Source organism: Pyricularia pennisetigena, chromosome 2, assembly GCF_004337985.1.
Source record: "Pyricularia pennisetigena strain Br36 chromosome 2, whole genome shotgun sequence".
In the NCBI taxonomy this organism is placed as follows: domain Eukaryota; kingdom Fungi; phylum Ascomycota; class Sordariomycetes; order Magnaporthales; family Pyriculariaceae; genus Pyricularia; species Pyricularia pennisetigena.
In genome coordinates, this window is record NC_043741.1 from 3,282,721 (window position 1) to 3,295,776 (window position 13,056).

Sequence of the window (13,056 nt, forward strand, 5' to 3'; positions counted from 1 at the left end):
ATCCTGGAACACTGCCTTGCTCATGCAAATGCCGTCATGGACCTCATGATCCGGCCAGTAAATGACGGTTGTGGAACACGATGCTAGGAACGCAACGGTGCTTGGTCAAGGGGCTATATCATACTTTTCTATATACTTTTCTATATGAAGACATTTTAACTGCCGTCAGGTACAGTTGTAATGCTAATAATCACAGAGCCAGTTTTTTTTTTTTTTTTTTTTTTTTGTTTTCACAAAGTCCACTCAAGACAAGGGAGCCGGGCATGTGCTGACCATTGATTCATCTAATAGGCTCGCTCTTGGTATTGGGAATGGTCAGACCAAGGCACGCCTTTTGGGACTAGACCAGTCTCCCCCGGAGGAATGTGGTTGCACGAGCAAAGAATATCGAAAAAGGAAATTGCGGCCCCCATTCGCAACGGGGACTTGCCCCCAATGGGGCAGGAGTGTTCTTTTCGCTTTTGCCAAGACGTAGGAAAGCGCTATGGTCACGATGAGGAGTCGAACCAATCAATAAAATCACTGTTACCTGTTACGTGCAAGCTGTGGAGTATCCAAGATGTGGGTGTGACATTACCTTTGTGGGGCGCCGATAGACCCTGGTGCCGACCAAGACGGCAAGAGGTACCCGGATTTGCATGCCGATTTCGCCCTTGGGACCTTGTACTCGGGGAGAACTTGTGCCTTGACCACACTCAGTTCTGCTTTAAATTGATGAATTTCACAGGATACCCCAGCCAAGGCTTCCACTCAAGCACAGATCCACGTGGTGACGACTACCGTCTCGCTTATACCACTCAAGAGAGGGGGGGGGGGCCCGGCAGGGCAGCAACAGGAACAGCATTTCGTTCCTTGAATTACGTGGGCCACATGTCGGTTGTGCGTCGTATACGGCCTTGCGTCCACCAGCTGGGCCCACGACATCAAGGTACGGCAAATGGTACAATGGTGTTTGTGTTGTATCCTGGGCGATGCCAAGGTGCCGCTCGGATACTGCAGGTATATAAGAGATGGGAGGTCGTTGTTCCTGTCCGGTGCCATGCTTGCCCTTCTCTTGGTCTCAACCGCTGTCGCCGCCTTGCCTTGTCGCATCCTGCCTGCATCGCATCGCACAATCCCGCTACGTCTTCATCAAGGCTTAATTGACTTGATTTGATTCGACCCAACCAGACCAGACCAGACCTGAGAACACCCTCAAACCCCTGAAAAATGAGGTTCGGAATCTCCAGCTGGGCCATGCCCACAGTGGCACTGGCGGCGGTCGGCGGCGCAGTTGCCCAGGCCACCAGCGGCTCCCTCAACATTCTCACCATGAATGTTGCCGGTCTGCCGACCATCATCAACGGCAACGACGTCCCTGGCGACAAGGCAACCAACAGCCGCAACATTGGCGACAAGCTGTCCCAGTACGGTTACGACTTGGCCCACCTCCAGGAGGACTTCAACTTCCACGCATACATCTACGAAACCAACAAGCACCCGTTCCGCACCGCCACCTCGGGCGGCGTCCCCTTCGGCTCGGGCTTGAACAGCGTGTCCAACTACGACTGGATCGACTTTGATCGTGTCAAGTGGGACGTCTGCAGCAACGCGTCAGGCGCCGACTGCCTCACCCCCAAGGGCTTCACCTTCATGAGGCTTCGCGTCGCCGAGGGCGTCTATGTCGACTGCTACAACCTCCACGCCGACGCGGGGAGCCTGGATGACGACATGAAGGCCCGCAACGCCAACCTGCGCCAGGTGTCGGACGCCATCAAGGCCCGCAGCGAGGGCAACGCCGTGCTCGTCTTTGGCGACACCAACAGCCGCTACACTCGTATCCCCGATGGCATCACCGTCTTCCGTCTGCAGAACGGCATGACGGACCCCTGGGTCGAGCTGATCCGCGGCGGCGTCGAGCCCACGGTCGAGTCGCTCTGCAGCAACCCCAGCACCACCAACTCGTGCGAAACCGTCGACAAGGTCTTCTACCGCTCCAGCCCTACCTTGACCCTCAAGGCCAAGGAGTGGAGCTACGCCAGCAACAAGTTCCTGCAGGACAATGGCGACTTGCTCTCGGACCACAACCCCATCGCGGTCAACTTCGACTGGTCGGTCGGCTCTTCCCTGCGCACGTCGGACGAGTTTGGCGGGCCCCACGGCACCTTCTTCAGCGACGTCCCCACCTTGGCCGCCAAGGGTCGCGTGCCCAAGGTCTCGGCCATCCAGCTCCGCGGCGCCAACCGCCTCGACTGGGTCTCGGTCACGCTGGCCGACGGCTCCAGCACGGCGCACGGCGGCTCAGGCGGCACCGCCAGCGACCTCGCCCTCGCAGCCAACGAGTTTTGGACCGGTGCTACGCTGTGCCGCGGCCAGCGCAACGGCCGCACGCGCAACTTTTACATCAAGGCCACCACCAGCACCGGCAGGACCGTCGAGTCGGGCAAGACCACGGAAGACTGCAAGAACTTTACGGCGCCGGCCGGCTGGCAGATTGTCGGCTTCGCGGGCAGGGAGGGCGACGAGGTGGACAGGCTGGCTTTTGTTTACGCGCCACAGTAAAGCTTGCAAGAGAATGAGCTCATGATGGATACCTTTTATGTGGTTTTCTGAGCGGAGGGACCGAAGTAGTGTACATATGTTGGGGTCCCTCGCCTGTCTTTGCAACGATCACCATCTCCTTTGTCCTAATGTTTAGTTTATTAATTTTTCAATGCACATATTTGCTGATCACTCTGCATGTTTCTTTTTCTCGTCTATATTTTCTCTGGTCATAAATCAATGAATTCGTATCTGTAATCGTATTGAGGGCCTGCGGATGATGTCGACGTAGTGAGCCATGTAAAGGCGCAATTACGGTCAAATGCATACTTGGACAGCCTACACCAACGTCACGCCACATCTCTAGGCGCCGCGAACCGAACAAGGGCAGGCTCTGGAGCAGCAATTTCCCTAGCAGCAACATTTCCAGCAGCAGCGTCCCGGTGAGCAGCACCTCCCGAAGCAACCTTTCCAAGCGCGACCTCGTCAGCCGCAACCTCGCCAGCCACAACCCCTCCATCCCCAGCATCCCCAGCGGCACCCTCCATGCGCCGCGGCCTCGATACCCTCCGCGCCCGTCTCGGCACGCCGGACGCCCGACCCCGCCGCGCAAACCGCGTCAACCGGCTACGGCTCCGCCAGATGGCGACGCTGGCGGGCATGACGAAGCCGGCGGCGATCTGAAAGACGACGGCGAGCCAAAAGAGGGCGTCGCGGTGCGCGTAGGGTGCCATGGCGGCGAGCAGGACCGACAGGCTCAGCCAGGCGACGGCGTTGGTGGTGAGCAGGATGCTGCTGCTGCTGCCGACTTCCTCCTCGCGGCTCCACTTTCCGTCGTCGCCGGCGCCGCTCGGCGGGTGCCGGAACGTGGTCCCGACGTGGCCGGCGTGCCCGATCCAGTCCATCAGCAGCAGCATCACGCCCAGGCTGTAGACGTCGGGCGCGTGCGCCTCGGCCGCGCCGGCCGGCTCGAGCCGCGACCGGAGCAGCAGGCGCAGCAGCGTCGGGCCGCGCGTCAGCACACTGAAGGCGAAGAGGCCGGCCGAGACGAGCTTGGTGAGGAGCTGCTTGTTGCGCTTTCTGGCGAGTTTGGGGTGGATGGGTTTCGGGGGCGTCATTGTGCTTTGTGTCTGTTCATTGGGTTTTTTGTTTGTTTGTTTGTTTGTTTGTTTGTGTCTTGTCTTGTCTTGTTTTGATTTGTTTTTGTGTTTGTATACTTTGCTGGAAATATATATAAAAAAAAAAAAAGACAACTTTTTACTCTCCAGCTGACAGGAAATTTTCATGATGCGTACGATAACAAGTCCTTTCCCATGCTAGCTTGGTCACGGACAACAGAGACAAGTCTCTTGGCAGCTTACATGACGTGTGACGGCGTGAGCACAAGATTGGTTGACCATCGGGGCCAAGACGATCCTGTTTTGGGAACTTTGCCCGGAAAGGGCTGAGGCATTCATTGGCTAGGTGGTAAAACCAATGCTCCATTTGGAGCTGTTCTGTCGGCGTTAAACAAAATCTCCGTTTTGGTGTTTTTGTCACTGTACTTTTTTTTTTTTTCTGGCGAAACACCCAACCTCTACAGCGAGCGGCTGAAAACTTGCAGGGACATGTAAGGCAGCGCAGCGGAATGAATGGAGTATAACCTTGTTCCGACAATCCGGGCAGACCTCAGCATAACATTGACATAGACAATTGTGTAAAGGCAACCCCAACCGCACGCCGCCATCATCAAGTATAAAATGAAGGAGGGTATCGCCATGTCGGTAATCTGGTTCGGAGGATCCGCATCGGGAATAAAACTCTTGGCCATCACAACTGCCATGGCTTGCTTATTTCCACTTTGCAATTGTAGTGGTTCATTCGCTGATTGGGTAGGAATCTGTTTTAATGGAGATGGCAGGTGTTGTTTTTGTCCCAAACACCACATCCTAGCACACATCTTCTATCGCTTGTCCACGCCCTACCACAGAGCCTTGGAACATCGTCATATCGCCATCGACATGTCGTCTGCTTTACAGGAGAAAGAAAGCGCCGATAATACTCACCGAAAAAAAGGCCAGGGATAGGAAAACAGTACAGCCACAGCCCACCAAGGAGATGCAGGTGCCGGCTGAAGAAGCTAACGATGGCGCAGTTCATGTGAAACTTGGATGGAGGTCATTGGGTAGTTGCCTTGAAGATGTCATTGCATGAAAGATGAAAGACGGATGCCCCAAGGATCACAGCTGCTCGCTACAGAGATTCAAGGCTACTACTTGATTTTTCAAGACGGAAGCTGATTTGCCTTGTTCCACACGAACGCAGCTGGTGGTTTTGATATCTTGCTTTGCGTAGGCATTTCACTTTTCGTCTCCCCAACTTCATCATGCACGACTTTTGACTAATTTCAAGAACTACACACCATTCAGAATTGCCGACTAGGTCTTTGCCGTCGTGTCTGCACGCACCGTCATCGCATTCATAGTTGAAGATCTCGGAAACACGTTTATTACAGGATGGATCATCCAGGTTCGAAATCCCTCCCACTGGGTTCAAAAACAGACCCTCCAAAACCAAGTCCATCCATATTTCTTTTTTTCTAAACCGAGCAGCGCCCTCTCCTTGTCCAGTGTCCTCTCACCTATTGCCGGCAGGGCTGTCCGACGTGCTCGACCGCAACTACATGGCGACGCTGCCGCCGCTTGTCGCGCTGGCCGGTGCCGTCATCTCGGCCATGGCAACATCGAGAATAGTCACAAATACGATTCTTCGTCTATGTTATCCCGGGTTTAGATTATGCAACAGAGCATCAAGCCTAAGCCAGAGATGGCCAAGAATCTGTAAAGCTGGACAGACAGCTATGATCGGACCAGCCTAGACATATAGACAGCGAGGCCACTTGCGTGACAAGCTGCACTTACAGGCTTGCATATCCGTCATCCTTCGTAGCAACCTGAACCTCCCAGCAGCTACGGCTTCCAACGGAGCATAGTCATGGACGCCTTGGGAAACTCATATGGACCTTTTCCATTCCACTTGCTCTCAGTGATGCCGACCTCTTGCTTTTCCTCGGTGTTGCGACTGTTCACGTTCGGCCCAGTGACGGTGTAGACCTCAACGTCCCCGCCGTCGGCCTGTTTCACACCATCTAGCCGAGTAGAGAAGCTTTTTTCCTCGTGGATATTGACCACGACCAGGGAGACGACTCCCTCGTCGTTGATGGAGGCGCTGACGTCGAGCCACGGCGTCTCGATCGTGCCCCTGATCCACACGGGCTTGGTCGGACCGTCGTACTCGCCGCTCTGCACATGGACGGCGACGGTGTGCCCGCGCATGTACCTGCTGAACAGCAAGAGGGGCCACCAGGTCGTCTGCTTGTAGATGCCCTTCTTGCTCGTCATGAGCGGGGATATGACGTTGACCGACTGCGCAATGTTGGCCATCCCAATGTGCTTGGCCTGGCGGACAAAGACGTTGAGCCAGACGGCCACGGCGAGCGCGTCGGACAGCGTGTACTTTTCCTCGGCGCCCTCGTGGCCCAGGGCTCGCTCCGGGTCCCAGACGTTCCACTCGTCGAAGCATATCTTTTGCTTGGGTATGCTTGGCGGCACCTTGTTCTCGATTCGTGCGAGGTCTATGAGGGACGAGGTGATCTCGATGGCACGCTCCGCAGACCTGGGTGCCGTGGCGTTCTTGAGGTGCTCCGCCGAGGCGGTGTAGATGTGAATGCTGTGCATGTCGATGAGGGTCGCGCTGCCCTTGAGGACTGAGAACGAAGGGGAGATGCACTCGTGGGTGACGTAGTAGTCCCAGCTCGAATAGCCATTCTCGCCGCAGAGGATGAGCTGAATCGTAGGGTCGATGAGCTTCAGTGCTTTTGCCCACTGCCATGCCTTTTTTGCGTAGTCCTCCTTGTTCATCTGCGCGACCTGCCAGTCGCCATAGCACTCATTCCCCAAGGCCCAATATTTGACCTGTGAAATGACAAGTTAGAAGGCAACATTCTGAGAGTGATCTTGGAGCTACCGACATTATATGGCTTGTCCCTCCCGTTTTGCCTGCGAAGGTTGGCATAATGGCTGTCGGCACTTGAGTTGCAATACTCGAGCCATCCCATAGCTTCAAGAATGTTAGCTGTATCCAGGCTTTCTGTGTGTTGTGAGAGAGGTTAAACCCAGGTCTCCATGTACGCACCTTCATCAAGTGTTCCAGTGCCAAAGTTTAGCGCAATATAAGGCTCCGTTCCGACAATTTCGCACCATTTCATGAACTCGTCTGTCCCAAACTCGTTTGGTTCGATACCTTTCCAGGCCAGTTCGAGCCTGCAGGAGACCCCAGGGTCAGCAAAACGTCACGGTATTTCTGCGCCTATACCTGGGCCATAATGATCCCAATTACTTCTTTGGGCGCTTCTCCTTGGGTCCGATACCCTCTTGCCAGTGGTAGGTGGCGACAAAGTTGCCTCCAGGATACCGAACCACCGGGCAATTGAGCTCCTTGAATGCCTCTATGACATCCGTACGAAAGCCATGCTGATCGGATAGGGGGTTTCCGGGGTCGTATATGCCGCCATAGATGCAGCGTCCCATGTGTCTGGGAGGGTTTGTTAGTGAATGAAGCTGATATGTACACGGTCGAGTGTGGCAAACTGGAACATATGGGTGCGATGACTTGCTCTGTAAAACCGCCGTAAGTGTTGTCCTCAATTTTGGCAATTTTGTGAGCCGGATTCACAAAGATTGCCGGCTCAGCATCGTCCGATTGGCGAGTAAAGGTGGCCATGTTGGGTGTGTCGGTGTATCTTTACCCACTTGATTGTGAGTCTGGCTATCACGCTCTCTGAACAGTCAAAAGTGTGAAAGGCCTCTCAACTCCAAAAGGTTTCAAATGTCCACGAGGTTTCAAATGACGCCCTAACGACACCTACCTCCCATCTTGAAATTTCGTAACAACATCAGGCCACAAGCGGCCCATGGGCATTGGAGGTACTGGCGGGGTAAGGCCCTGTCAGGATTGATTTAACCCGATTCCCGGCACAACGCGGGGGTGCTTATGGCCATGTCTTGCTGCTAATTGGAGCGCTTGAAGACCGAGACGGATAAAAAGTTGTTTGTCGGTGATGATCTCCATGGTTCTGTTTGGGGTCGTTGATGATTTGCGAACTGATGCTGGATTAAAATCGACTGGAGCCTTTTTCTGAGAATTGACAACCAAATTCCTTGTAAATGCCAGAAGTAATTTGAACAAGAGAATACAAAAAAAGACAGTTTTTTTTTTTATTATTGTTTGTTTCTCTTCGCCATACGAAAAACAAGTAGCCACATGAACATGATGACTTGACCTCGACCATCAATCAAGACAAACTTTGGAGATTTTTGCGCAACCCCAGACTTCCCCAACTATACCCCGCTCTGAATGAAGCTTGCTGTAATGTGCCTTGCCGGGCTGCTTACCTTGCGCTACCATTGCTACCTTACTGCCCTAAAGTGCCTAGCTGAGATGCTCTACTTGCTTCAACCTGCCTCCGACTCCATGTCCTGCTTCCCAACTCGGCAACTCCCCTACCGACATCCCCGCATCTGCTGCACATCTCATTCTCCCCGGACTGCTATGTACATCTTCAATCATGGAACGCTGCTGCATCAAGGATTTTTTTTTTTTTTTTTTTTTTTTTTTTTTTTTTTTGGTGACCGGGAGACCACGTCTCGTGATAAATACACCATGTCTCCTCACCATCTTCCACGAACAGGAACCTTTTGCGGCCAAAGGAGTCGGCTCCGAAGGCTGGCCCTGCCTCGTGTCACGCCATTCTTCTATGCCCTCATAAAAGAAAAAAAGAGAAAAAGAGTTCTTGCTCCATCTGCCACGCGTGAACACCAGTACAGTATCATTATAAACTACCTCCATTCTGTGATTATCGTGTCGAACTCGCCGTGCACTTCAGCACCATGACGCTCCCTCCCAAAGTCTATCAGGTCTGTCGCGCCTTTGATAGCCTTGCTAGTTTCGCAGAAAGCATCTACTAACTTGTCTTACCAGTGGCTGATCGGCGTCTTTGCGTCGCTTGGGTCGGCCACCTATGGCTACGACTTGGGTATCATAGCCCAAGTCATCTCGGCGCCGTCCTTCGTCAAGCGCGTTGGCGACAACCCGGCCGAGATCGGCGGCATCGTATCCATCTTCACGGGCGGAGCGTTCTTCGGCGCCCTGGCCGCAGCGCCAACGGCGGACCGTCTTGGCCGCAAGTTGTGCATCATGATCGGCGCCACCGTCTTCATCGCGGGCGGTCTCCTGCAGGCGCTGGCGCAGAACACGGCTTACATGATGGCCGGCCGCGGCATCGGGGGCATAGGCATCGGCGCCATGATCATGATCATACCCGTGTACCAGGCCGAGCTGACCCACCCCAGCATCCGAGGCACCGTCACGGCGCTGCAGCAGTTCATGCTGGGGGTGGGCGCGCTCTTCGCCGGCTGGTTCTCGTACGGCATGACGGTCGGGGTTTCGGACGAGGACGAGAACCAGTGGCGCATCTCGCTGGGGCTTCAGGTCGTGCCGGCCGGCATCCTCGCCCTGCTGATAATGCTGTTCCCGGAATCTCCTCGGTGGCTCATCGACCACGGCAAGGCCGACAAGGGGCTGGAGACGCTGGCCAAGCTGCACGCGCACGGAGACGTCAACGACCCCTGGGTGCAGGCGGAATACTCCCAGATCAAGTCGTCGATCGACACGGAGCACGAGGCTGAGGCCAAGTCGTACATGGAGCTGTTCCGCGACAAGTCGTGCCTGCGTCGGCTCTGGCTCGCGACCTCCATCCAGGCGTCGGTGCAGATGACGGGCGTATCGAGCATCCAGTACTACAGCGTCGCCATATTCGCAAAGATGGGCATCTCGGGCAGCGACACCCTCAAGTACCAAGGCATCTCTGGGGTCTGGGCCCTGGTGGCGCAGGCGCTCTGCATGGCGCTTGTCGACCGTCTTGGCCGGCGCTGGCCCCTCATCCTCGGAAACGTCTTCAACTGCATATCCTTCATAATCACCACCGCCCTGCTGGCCTCGTTCCCGCCGGGGGAGTCTGGCGGCAACATGTCGGCCAGCTGGGCCTTTATCGTCATGACGTGGTTCTACAACTTTTCCTTTAGCGCCACGTGCGGCCCGCTGTCGTGGATCATTCCCGCCGAGATCTTTGACATGAAGACACGTGCCAAGGGCGTCAGCATCGCCACGGCCGTCAGCCTAGCGTTCAACGCCATGATTGGACAGTGTTCGTCTGTTGCTTTGGATGACGAGACAGGTATAGGCTGGCGGTGGTATATTTTGTTTATTGTGAGCTCCGACGATACCTTTTCTTCACTTTGGTGTTCAATCAACAGAAAAAAAAAAAAAAAAAAGAAAAAAAAAAAAACAATAATAATAATAACTGACTGCGGGCTTGCCAGGTTTGCAACGCGACCAACGCCATCTACTTCTGGGCCGTGCTCCCAGAGACGGCACGCCGGCCTCTCGAGGAGATGCGCTACCTCTTCACGGAAGCGCCATTATTCATCCCGACCATGGACGCGAGCAAGGCGTACTCGAACGACCTAGCAGAGAGGCTTGAACAAGCAGAGCGGAAGCAGGAAGCAGGGGTCGAGGGACGTGACGAAACACAGGTTTAGGTTGAAGAATGCGCTTGACTGGAAAAAAGAAATATGCGGAGCCGGCCGAGTTGACCGTTTTTTTTTTTTTTTTTTTTTTTTTTTTTTTTTTTTTGGTGCGACATTAACCGGGTGTCACCCATGGTTACTCTGCTTGGCAGGCATAAAAATACCGTTCTTGGCGCATATTTGGATCTGGTTTGTGTTTTGAGGAGCAAAAGAGAATAAGATTAAGGATAAGAATTAAGAATTAAGAATTCGAATTCGAATACGACACAAGATAGCTCCGGGTTTGTTTCTCGGATTGCCCGACCCCGAAGCTCCCCATATTTTTTTCTTCGTTTTGTTTGCCGTCTAGCACTGCGTGGTAATTACTTGTTACTTGCGCGGAGTATTTATTATCAATTATCAATGATCTACTATTAGATTACTCCGTACTTGCATAACGACGTTGCACCCTCCCTGGTCCTCGTTCCTGTCGCACCCAATCAAAAGCAAGCGCGAACCCGATTTACCATGAGGGGTAAGAGATCCAATTGCCGAGTTTACTGCGTAAATTTTTGTATTTTGTGAATAAATTTCTCCTGGATGCATCCACAACCGCCGATCTTCAACTGCACTTTGCCTTTTTTGGCTGCTGCTACCCACGTCTTGTTAAGCTCGCTTGGAAAGCAACCTTGATTCTGCGGGCCGTCTTACCCTCGCCTACTTCGGAACTTGTCGCCCAGTTACACCCGAGGGGACCAGTGCAACAACAACACTCTAGGAAGACTTTTTTTGTTTTTTCCTGGTTGTCGTTTTGTTTTATGTCAGATTTGCGGGTGGAGGTTGCTGAGGAATAAGTTGGGAATATCTTGAAACTTTAAATAAAAAAGAAGGAAAAAAAAGAAAAAGAAAAAAGAAAAAAAATTCATGGCCGCGTGGCGGCTATGCATGCAGCCTAGAACGGTTTTCGGATCCCGCGAAATGTCACATAACAAGGAGCAGTAGGGACTCGGGAGGACCTTGGCTGTCATTTAGGACCAATCTAAATCCCTGCCAAAAGGAACTAGAAGAAAAAAAAAAACAGGGAGAGGGGTCGCTACCGTCGTCAGCGAATTTGCTGTACGGCAAAAAGTACTAAAACCTACATTCAAAGGATCGCTGGCTAGACCTGTATCAGCAGTAGCGCCATCTCGGGGACATAGGAGAAGCCGAGATCGCCACATTTATGACGAAGGGCTAAGGAACGCAGACGTTCAGCTGCAAGCAGGTATGATGCATATGTGGATTAATGCCATCCAATGTAGCGCAGCAGATTACTACGTCTGTACTTGTACTGACCACTACGCAGGTACGTACATACAGTATGTATACTTTACATATTCAACAGTCCCAGTAGTATGGGTACAGTGCAGTACAGGACACGATCCACAATACCATGACGACGACCATGGGAGCTGTTTCATTATCCATCGACACAGTCAGTCATATGGGATGTTCCTCCTGGGCCCGCGATTGGTTTGAAGCTGCGCACTCCCGGGTTTCTCACGTCGACAAAACACCCTGTGCAGCAGGGGACGGACTACTTTGTAGCACCTAGTGGATTTCTGAGGCGTCCCCCCATGCGATGACGGCTCAAACGATACCGTCAGCAGCTCGGGGTGTCGGATTGGTCATATTCCCGACTGTCAAGCCCACTCGCACGTAGAGGTTGACAAGAAGAAAAAGAGGAGGAAAAAAAAAACAGGGGATTTTTCTACAGTCCTACTATCGACAGATCTATTAGGTCTAGTCTATCCCATTCGGAAACAGTCCGAAGTGCGGGGCAAAAAGCTGACAGTAATGCCTTCTTTTTTCTTTTTTTCTTTTTTTTTCTGCTATTCTCTCTCTCTTCCGTCCGAAAGTATAATAGATGAGATACCCGCAGCCTTCTTTCTCGAATCTTTTTTTTTTCGACCCCTGTGGCCGAAACGGGTAACAACTGTCCCGCAGAAGCGTGTTCATCGTAAACCCAGTCGTCTGGAAACCCCAGGTCTGGTACTGGACAAAGAAAAAAAAAAGCATTTCAAAAGATCAGAAGAAAAAAAAATCAGACGTCACCCTCCCCCTACTCGCTGCCAAGATGTCGACGGCACAACTCGCCGATATCGTGGCCGACAGGCTGCCGCTCATCGCGTCGGCGGCCATCATACTGGGCGTGACGCTCGTCGTCCAGTACCTCTTCTTCAAGGACCCCTTGGCCAACGTGCCCTTTGTCGGCACCGAGTTTGGCGGAGAGGAGGCGCGAAAGCAGCAGTTCCTCAAGGACGCAAAGCCTTTCTACCTGGAGGGCTTTCGCATGAACAAGGTGCACAAGGTTTCGTCGCCGAGATGTGAGTAGGAACCTTTTTTTTTCTTGATTCTTTTTTTTATTTGTTGCCTGCTGTTGTCATTCATTGCTGGGGTACAGAGTAAAAAGAAAATGGGTTGTTGACTTTTGTTAATACTACGATTTAAACAGCGGACAAGATTGTGTCGATCCCCGCCGAATTCCTTGAGGAGCTCAAGAAGCTTCCCGATGACACCATCAGCTTTGGCGGTGCCGTGAACGAGGTTTGTACCCATCGCCATTGTTGCTCATGAGTTGCCGTTCTAGACAGGAGTTGGCATCGCTGACCCTGAGACCCCGTGTATCTAGGTCATGGCCGGCAAATACACCGGAATAGATGGTGTCGAACCTACTGGACCGGTAAGTTGTCCTTGGAATTTCTTTTCCAGCTGTAGATATAGCCTTTTGTAATCACCTGTATTAACGCATTTGACAATATAGCACCTGGTCAAGAGCCACCTCACTCCAGCGCTCGGTACGTCCAACCCAAAACAGAATCCAAGATGGCCAGCATGCCCTATAGGGACCTTTTATCTTCGCTCATGAGGCAGAGTTGGAAAACTAAACAAA

At 53.0% G+C, this 13,056-nt stretch overlaps 5 protein-coding genes across 5 annotated transcripts in view; 3 read left to right on the forward strand and 2 right to left on the reverse strand.

Moving 5' to 3' along the window:
- Positions 1-1,209: 1,209 nt before the first annotated feature.
- PpBr36_00902 (uncharacterized protein) lies at positions 1,210-2,541 on the forward strand (the record flags this gene model as incomplete). Its single annotated transcript, XM_029888091.1, has 1 exon — positions 1,210-2,541. One exon carries the CDS (start codon positions 1,210-1,212, stop codon positions 2,539-2,541), a length of 1,332 nt encoding a protein of 443 aa, XP_029752064.1.
- A 329-nt stretch (positions 2,542-2,870) lies between these two features.
- Positions 2,871-3,638, reverse strand: PpBr36_00903 (uncharacterized protein; the record flags this gene model as incomplete). Its single annotated transcript, XM_029888092.1, has 1 exon — positions 2,871-3,638. One exon carries the CDS (start codon positions 3,636-3,638, stop codon positions 2,871-2,873), a length of 768 nt encoding a protein of 255 aa, XP_029752063.1.
- A 1,830-nt stretch (positions 3,639-5,468) lies between these two features.
- On the reverse strand, positions 5,469-7,281 carry PpBr36_00904 (uncharacterized protein; the record flags this gene model as incomplete). The annotated part of the gene is made up of 5 exons (XM_029888093.1): positions 5,469-6,473; positions 6,530-6,618; positions 6,694-6,821; positions 6,898-7,118; positions 7,171-7,281. The coding sequence occupies 5 exons, from the start codon at positions 7,279-7,281 to the stop codon at positions 5,469-5,471; spliced, it is 1,554 nt and encodes a 517-aa protein (XP_029752062.1).
- A 1,166-nt stretch (positions 7,282-8,447) lies between these two features.
- PpBr36_00905 (uncharacterized protein) lies at positions 8,448-10,157 on the forward strand (the record flags this gene model as incomplete). Its single annotated transcript, XM_029888094.1, has 3 exons — positions 8,448-8,474; positions 8,539-9,825; positions 9,939-10,157. 3 exons carry the CDS (start codon positions 8,448-8,450, stop codon positions 10,155-10,157), a joined length of 1,533 nt encoding a protein of 510 aa, XP_029752061.1.
- Positions 10,158-12,240: 2,083 nt separating this feature from the next.
- The window catches only part of PpBr36_00906 (uncharacterized protein), a gene marked incomplete at both ends in the record, with an annotated part of 2,233 nt that continues 1,417 nt past the window's right edge, over positions 12,241-13,056 (forward strand). Inside the window, 4 exons of the mRNA XM_029888095.1 lie at positions 12,241-12,490; positions 12,619-12,710; positions 12,796-12,846; positions 12,928-12,961. Coding sequence (XP_029752060.1) covers positions 12,241-12,490; positions 12,619-12,710; positions 12,796-12,846; positions 12,928-12,961 — 427 coding nt within the window. The remainder of the gene's footprint in view (positions 12,491-12,618; positions 12,711-12,795; positions 12,847-12,927; positions 12,962-13,056) is intronic.